The sequence below is a fragment of the Propithecus coquereli genome, unplaced genomic scaffold (assembly GCF_000956105.1).
Source record: "Propithecus coquereli isolate 6110/MARCELLA unplaced genomic scaffold, Pcoq_1.0 Scaffold251, whole genome shotgun sequence".
Classification (NCBI taxonomy): domain Eukaryota; kingdom Metazoa; phylum Chordata; class Mammalia; order Primates; family Indriidae; genus Propithecus; species Propithecus coquereli.
Window position 1 is genome coordinate 1979255 of NW_012148075.1, and position 8604 is coordinate 1987858.

An 8604-nucleotide genomic window follows, 5' to 3' on the forward strand; every position below is an offset into this window, starting at 1 on the left:
AGGCTGGGCGTGGTGGCATGCACCTGTAGTCCCAGCTACTCGGGAGGCTGAGGCAGGAGGATTTCTCGAGCCCAGGAGTTTGAGTTCAGCCTGGGCAACAAGGCAAGGCCCTGTCTCTAAAACTAAACAAATAAAACAACAAAAACAGATATACAATCTCTCAGGTATTAAAATTTCATAGTGGGGAGGAGGAGGCAATTAGAAAAAATCATCTAAAAAGCCTTCTTAGTGGGCAACAATGAAAAAAAAGGTTAACATTACAATGCAATAAAACAAATAAACTTCAGCTCTACTCAATACGCCGAAGAATCTAAGAAACATAATGTTGAGGGAAAGAAGCATGACGCTGAAAAATACATACAGTACAATCCCCCTTGGAGAAAATTCAAAAACAGTAAAAAACCAACTATAAAGTCTGAGTGCCCACATAGGTGGTAAAAGTACAAACAAAAGCAAGGGCCTGATGGCCACAGAAGTCGAGACAGTGGGAGGAAACGGGGTATGATCAAGAAGGTCACCTGAGAAGCTTCCGGGGTACTGGCCATGAGCTGTCTCCCTTCCTTGGCGGGTGGTTATGTGGGTGTTCACATTATAATGATTCATTACACTGCACATTTATGTATGCGTGCCATTTTTTATAATTTTACAAAAATTTTTTAAAAACGCAACCATAAAATGTCAATGTGCACATAATACAAAACCAATTGTGATCCTAGGAATACATGGTCTTCAAACACAAGCACAAGACATTATGAGCCCCCAGAAAAGAGGTGCTTAGCCTGAGGGTAGCTGGGAGAGATGGTTAAGGAGGTGTCCCCAGAGAGGCAGCCCGAGGCAGCTCTAGAAGGAAAGGCTCCGAGCTGGGGACGGAGAATGGGTAGAGGGTGTTCCTGCAAGAGGCAGCCCGTCTGTGAAACCACCAGTAGCTTGATTTTGCCCATGTGCAGAGCTGGAGAGTAGGAAAGGAATGGTGAGTGATGAAAATGAACTAAATGCCACCATCATTATCTGCACAGTCCTGCTGCCTCCCAGATGGTTTCGTGAGTGACTGTTCTCTCAGAGAGGATCCCTCTGGCAATACTTTCATGTTTTGGGGTCAAGAGGCAAAACATACTGTAGCAAGCATGCCCAGTACCCAGGTCTTCACTGGTCACGAAGGCATCCTAAAAGAGGAGGTATCTGCTGCTCACACAGAGTAGAAAACTCCCATTGGTAAGTTAAGTTCCACAAAAGTTCCCTTTGAAATAATTTAGATTAATGCTAATAAAAGCTTTGCAAATACTGGCAAGGTTCTTTTTCCTCAGTCTCTCCCCACCCTTTCTTTTTTAGAGACAGGGTCTCACTCTGTCACTCAGACTGGCGCGCAGTGGCACATTCATAGCTCACTGCAGCCTCGAACTCCTGGGCTCAGGTGAAGCGATCCTCCTGCCTCAGCCTCCCAAAGGACTACAGACGAGGACCACCATCCCCAGCTAATGTTTTTATTTTTTTGTAGAGATGGGGTCTCACTATGTTGCCCAGGCTGGCCGCTTAAACTGGCCTCAAGTAATCCTCCCACCTCAGCCTCCCAAATGCTGGGATTATAGGAATGAGCCACTGTGCCCAGCCTCCCTTCTCTTACTAAATGCTACTTAAATGGCTGTGTGTCCCTTTATCATTTGGCTGCCAAGAAGTTCACAGCTAAATCTAAGGGTCAGCTCTAGCCACTAAGCAGGCCCAGAACCTCTGTGCCTCATGTCCTGTTCTGCCCACCCCCATTCCCCAATCCAACCTCGGTTTTCTTCCCTATAATCTCACTTTTTCAAGTCTTATTTATCCCTTATCATCATTATATCACTACCTTAACATAAATAGGCTTAAAAAAATGCATACACATAATTTGGTTAGGTTTCGAGAGAGAGAAAAGCACATTTGCAAGGCACCTTAAAGTGGTGGCTGTGGGTGCAGGAGGCTGAGGCCCAACTGTCCGCATGCAAATCGGGGCTCTGCCACTCCCACCTGTGGGACTCCACCTGTAAAGCGTCCCTGCCTCGCTGGGTTATTATGGGGAGTAACTGAGTCAATACACGACTAGAGAGCTCTGCACAGTACCCGGCATCTGTTAAGTTAGCAACTAAGCTAGCAACTAAGCTCTACTCAAGTTATACGTTATTGCCAATTAGGGAAGAAAAAGAGGTTTGTGAAAGCTAGGGGTGGGGGTGGGGGAAACACACAAACAGAAAAGGACTTGAAAGACCATAGAAAAAGTCACAAGGAGGTTCAGAGGAACACTGCGTTTTCCAAAGCAGGAGTCAGCAAACTTTTTCAGTAAAGGGCCAGAGAATAAATATTTAGGCTTTGCAGCCATAAGGGTTTCTGTCTCCACTATTCCCCTCTGCCATTGTAGTGCAAAAGCAGCCAGAGTCAATATATAAACGAATAGTGTGGCTATTCCAATATACCTTTATTTACAAAAACAGGTGGAGGGTGGCCACAGTTTATAGGTCTTTTCTAGAGCAACTGTCTGCATCCTATAAGCTCCTTAAGCACCATACTTTTAAAGTTGTTGATCTTGCAAACACAGGTATAAGTAGCCTCATTACCTCATGATGACTACTCCACTAATTGGATGAAGTACAGCTGTGGGTGGCTCCTAATTGGTTTCACCTTGCATATGATCAGTGGATGCTTGAGGCTTTACCCATGTTAGGTGCAAGCTGAGATAAACCTCCACATATGCAAACCACCACAGGTGACGCTGGCTCCGCTGATCCCTCCAGAAGATAAACACTTGCAGATCTGGCTGAATCATAAGGATGAATGAAGGTCAGGCTGCATCTCTAAGACAATGGTGCTGAGGGCCCAGACTGTCCTCAGGCAGGAACTGGAGCCTTCTGGTCTGACTCATTTTTGCCCTGGCTGCACACCCAGAGCTCTTCCCTGGCCTCCTCAAACTCTCTGGGCACCCAGAGAGAACACCACCACAAATTGAGAAAAGCCATAATTTTCTACTCCTCGACATGAATTAAGACAGAGATAGAAATCAGCTTTTATAGATATGTTTAAACATAGAAACAGTGTCTACAAATGCCCTAGTTCTTTCTTATCCAGCCCATCCTCTATTCAATCCCAGCCCCATTTGTGGGCGTGTGACATGCAGGTGTGTGGGGAGCCAGAGAGACTAGAGATGCCGCAGATCAGGGATGTGACAAGGTAAGCCGCCCAGGTGCTTCCCCAAAGCAGCCACCAACCCAGGGTTCTGCGAGTCCGACAGAAGGTGACTGGGACGGCTTCTGGACAGCGGGAGCTTGCATGTGAGCTGTGCCTCAAAAGACAAGTAGGGCAACTGTGAACGATGATGCACAAAGAATTTTTACTGATATGAAAAAATGCTTACGACATAAGAATGAAGTGAAAAAAGCCACACAGAAAATAGGTCATGCAGAATGAACTTACTCCGTAAAAAGGAAGGAAAAAAAAAAGCCTAGAAAAATATTCAGCAAAACTCCCAAAATGTGAAGAGCTCTGCTTCTGGCTCTTAAGGTTTGAGTGACAATTACATTTTTTCTGCTTTCTTGTTTTTATGTTTTATTTAGTAAACAAGAGGCAAAAATGATGAGGTGGGATGCAAGCAGGTGGAGTTGGAGGGAGAGAAAAGGAAAAGGAGGAGGAGGTGGGGGAGGAGAAGGAGGAGGGCAGAGTCACCTGGCAGGATCCATAGTCAAGTTAAAGTCACCTGAAGTTGCCAGGGATGGACATGAGAAGAAACCAAGACAGTTGACTTCACCATCCTCTGCAGACTGAATATTTGATTACGTTTTTTGTGGCATTTCCATAAGCAAAAGGTGCAGAGAAGTTGTGAGCAGAAATTGAAAGTGATTCAAGGAGAAGCAGAGACTGAAAAAAGAGGCCAGCTAAGAAGAGGGCTCGCACCTGCCATCAGAAGAAAGGAAGAAGACACAGGCATGCAGAGCAGAGGTGCAGCCAAGTTTCAGACTTGGTATCTTCATACAAGAAAATGTGGCCCCTGTCAGCTCAACCAGCACAGACTCAGGACAGGTAAAAGATGCACGGCTTTGAGGGGCTACTTGCACATCCCTCTGTGAGCAGCAACCCGGCCTCTCTCAAGAAGACACCTCCTCCCACCGTGCAGCCTCAGAAGGGGCACCCTGGCTGGCTCAGGCCTCTCAGCGCCTCAGTCCCCCAGCAGCTGAGGGGCGAAGGAGGGGCCGTGACCCGTCCCTACAACCTGTCCCTAGTCTGTTCATAAGAAGGAAACCGGGCCCAAGGGAGTGCCACACTGCGTCCCCGTGAAGCGCCAGAACACTGCCAGTTTCACATAACTTTATTCCTTTCAGTAAGAGCAGCCTTGGTAAATGTCCAGCGAACATGGTCTTATGTGTTACCTCAGTAACTTTACAAACACCAAAAACCCCGATTTTTCACATGGAATATATGTGAAAAACACGATGTAGCCCACAGGGTATCAGTCTTTGCAGAACCAAGAACACATGGAGGAAGGAGAGTGGGGCAGGAAGTGGGAGAGAACACTTAATGGCCCCAACCCACCACATCCTTTCCCACTCCGGGGTTGACTGACTGCCTAGGCAGCACAGGTACCAAAGCGCTTCCGAACACGCTGCCTCCCCGCAGCCAGAGGCAACATCCCAGGAGGGACAGAGACAGACTCTGGGATCAGCAGAACGAGGGTGCAGTCTTGATTCCGCCACCTGCCAGCTAGCTGGCCTTGGCCCAGTCACTTAGCCTTTTCAAACTTCATTTAAAAGAGAGGGTGTCTGGAAGAATTGAATAGCATTTGTAGGGCAGCAGGCCCAGAACCTGACACACGGCAGGCATGCAAAAATGGTAATGCCTTCCCCAAACGCACGTAAAAGCACCGTCTGTGGCATCTTAAAGAAACAGACCTGTGAGGCTCACGTCTGCAGCACTCCTATCACTTACACAATGTAGATGGAAATGGCCCTCCCTCCGCCTGCCCGTGCTCAACTCCAGGCTTACCTGCACGGTTATAATCGGCCCTCCGTTCTGATAAAGGAGAGGCTTCATTTTGGGCAGAATAACTCCCAACCACTTGTCCACAGCTGCAAGGTAATCTGGAAAACAAGAGAGGTTTAACACCATCACAAACCTTTTAGTACAAAGAGACACCAACCCAACCTTATCACACTGGGACTGGCAGCAGGGAGCAGGATCTACGGACTCAACAGATACCTTCTGAAGTGGGGCAGCTACACACGACAGAGGTCTGATAAAAGTTGTCCTGCAAAGTAGCTGTCTCCTCAACTGAGCCAGTATGCGGACAAGGACCGGTACGCCTGGTATCTGTCTGCTATGGTTTGAATATCTGTCTCCTCCAAAACTCATGCTGAAACTTAATCCCCAATGAGGCAGTGCTGAGAGGCAGGGCCTTTACGAGGTGATTGGGTCATGAGAGCTGAGAAGATTAATCCACTCACGGTTAATGCATCAGTGGGTTATCACAGGAATGGGATGGGAGGCTTTATAAGAAGAGGAAGGGAGACCTGAGCCCCCTCATGATGTGATACCCTGTGCCACCCCGGGACTCTGCAGAGAGTCCCCACCAGCAAGGAGGCTCCCATCAGATGAGACCTCTTAACCGTGACTTAACCGTGGACTTCTCAGCTTCCGTAACTGTAAGAATTAAGTTCCTTTTCTTTATAAATTACCCAGTTTCAGGTGTTCTGTTATAAGCAATTGTCCTCGCCACAGGACACAAAGCCTGGAGGCATCCAAGCAATGTTTGCTGAGCAAAGAAAAGACTGAATAGCGTGTCTTCCATCAGTCTCAGCAGGGCTTTTTTCTTTTTAAAATTAAATTCTAACAAATTACATATTTACATTGTCAAATGGGAATAATAAAAATATATGTTACGTAAAGTTGTCATAAGGATTAAATGAGATAATACATGTGAAAACACTAATAATATACTAAGAGTATGAGACATGAGGGTAACAGAGTAAGAAGGAAATATACGTGTAATACACTAGCCTTTTATGCAGGAAACTTAATCAATGTTAGCTGCTGCTACAATCATCTTGGCTACCATCACCACCTCTACCCCCACCGCCATCCCCAAGAAATTGACGTCTTCAGAAGACAGAAATGCAGGTAAACGGGACCTTGTGACTGATTAGAGTTTACTAGCTAAAATAATCTCTAGTGATTTAAAAAGACAAGGAAAAAAACTGTCATTCACAGATCACTCTGTAAAAGTAGACAAAGAAATAGAAGGCACTGCAGCTACCAAGCAATCCGGTGACACCCTCCCAGACACTGTCTGCCATTTTGATTAGCTGGGCGCTGGCAGGCTGTGTGATACACTAAGTATGCAGGAAGAGAACACACCGAAGTCAGCTGGTCAACCACAGACAGGGCTCAATGCCAATTCGAAGAGCTACCAGTTTATCAGCAAGATCTGGTCAAGGAGTTCAAGAAAACCTTATTTCCTATTGGTTTAATGCCTGGTGTTATGCAGTGGACGGTGATTAACACTCAGACTTTCACTAAACTTTCAGAAGTATTTGTACAGAAGTACTCCAACCTTCAAAATACCTGACCCTCTTGGTATAAATTGTCCACGCCTTTGTAAATTCTCTCAAGACATCTGTAACAACTTACCTGGGTCAGAGGAGCGAAGAATAATAGATTCTTTCTCTAATAGCCAAGCAGGTAATCCTCCCTAGGACAGGGGGAAAACAGGCCATTATAATGTCGATGTCATGAAAGGAGCTCAAGGGAGACAGAAATGACTATTAGCAGTGATGGAAAAGAAGGAAATCTTCAGGGAAAAGGGGTATTTGAGCCGGGCTTTCACGTTAGTAACTTTCAGAGAAATTAGGAATTGTAATGTAGTAAAACTAGATCATTGTGCATGAATGCAATGTTTCAAGAAGCTTTTTATGTAGATCATTCCACTTAATTTCACAACTCCCCTGTGAGGTAGACAGAGCAGACACCATTAACCGTTTTTTACAGATGAGGAAACAATTATGTGGTGACCACCAGGAGGAGAGTACCTGTTCCCCTCTGCCTGGGCACCTTCCTCAGGTAGCAGACACCTGTGCTGGGGACAGTCACAGGCTCTATGTTATCTGGAATTAGAGTCTTCTTTAAATTGTTTTAATTCGCTTTGCCCCAGAGCCCCTGCCCGCCAGCCCAACCCCTTCACGCTCACCAGGCAGGCAGAGCCCCGTCTAGCCACACTCACCATGTCCCACTCCGCACAGATGTAGGGCCCAGGCCTCAGGATAACCAGCAGGCCCAGTTCGTGAGCCAGCTGAATAAAGTATTCCACGTCATGGTCCTCAGCAAACTGGTAGTTCCCCGGCTGGGGCTCGTGAAAGTTCCAGGGCACATACCTGCAAGACACCCACAGCTCCTCTGTGGACACTGGGCAAAGTCAAGTAGAAGGGGTGAAAGAACAGGCCTTCTTACGACTGTTGCCAACACACGGATGAGAGGGAGAAGAAGAGTAGGAAGAGGCTTGCTAAGAAAAATTATCCAGAACTTGGAAATAAGGCAAAAGGGTGATTGCATTTCCTTTCCATGTTATATTGGAGGATTGTCCAACAAGCTCATCCAAGGCTTCTTTCATTCCCTGGGGGAAGTATGTTGACTGACTTACTATTTACTATTAATTAGGGGAAAGACTGTAAAATTGCAGATTAATTTGTAGATTTTCACCTGGTAGAGGTACAAATGATTATTTTTATGTAAAGAAGACAACCCCAAAAGTCACTTTCCTTTTTCTTTTTTTCGGAGACACAGTCTCGCTCTGCCACCCTGGGGAGAGTGCAGTGGCATCATCGTAGCTCACTGTAACCTCAAATTCCTGGGCTCAAGCGATCCACCTGCTTCAGCCTCCCAAGTAGCTGGGACTACGGGTATGTGCCACCTTGTTGGCTAATTTTTTTTTTTTTCTATTTTTAGTAGAGACAGGGTCTTGCTCTTGCTCTTGCTCAGGCTGATCTTGAACTCCTGAACTCAAGCGATCCTCCCGCCTTGGCCTCCCAGAGTGCTAGGATTACAGGCATGCACCACCATGCCCGGCCCAAAAGTTACTCTTTCATACATTCCTTTTTATGATATTGACCAGTTTTTTTTTTTTTTTTTTTTTACAGACGGGATCTCACTCCGTCACCCAAGGTGTGGTGGCGTGATCATAGCTTACAGGAACCTTGAACTCCAGGGCTCAAGGGATCCTCCCCCTCAGCCTCTGGAGTAGCTAGGGCTACAGGCACACACGACCAAGCCTGGATAATTTTTAAAACTTTTTTTGTAGTGACTGGGTCTCACTATGTTGCTCAGGCTGGTCTCCAACTCCTAGCCTCAAGTGATCCTCCTGGCCCAGCCTCCCAAAGTGCTGGGACTACAGGCATGAGCCACTGTGCCCAGCCCAGTTTAACCTCTAAAGACAGATTTATTTCAGCATGCCTTTCCTGGCTGACTATAAACCTTCCTTCCTCAAATTCCCCTTTGAATTAGCTATACTATTTGGCTAGTTTCCTCGGTAATGAGTTAAATAAATTTTTGACACATGTTCACTATATATGTGTTTGTAAGTCATGTTTTTTTTTTTTTTTG

General features: G+C 46.2%; 1 protein-coding gene across 1 annotated transcript in view; it reads right to left on the reverse strand.

Moving 5' to 3' along the window:
* The window catches only part of GLB1 (galactosidase, beta 1), a 130668-nt gene that overhangs the window by 96813 nt on the left and 25251 nt on the right, over window positions 1-8604 (reverse strand). Inside the window, exons 3-5 of the mRNA XM_012646865.1 lie at window positions 7229-7379; window positions 6640-6700; window positions 4999-5093 (exon numbers count right to left, since the gene is read on the reverse strand). Of these exons, the coding sequence (XP_012502319.1) occupies window positions 4999-5093; window positions 6640-6700; window positions 7229-7379 (307 nt within the window). The remainder of the gene's footprint in view (window positions 1-4998; window positions 5094-6639; window positions 6701-7228; window positions 7380-8604) is intronic.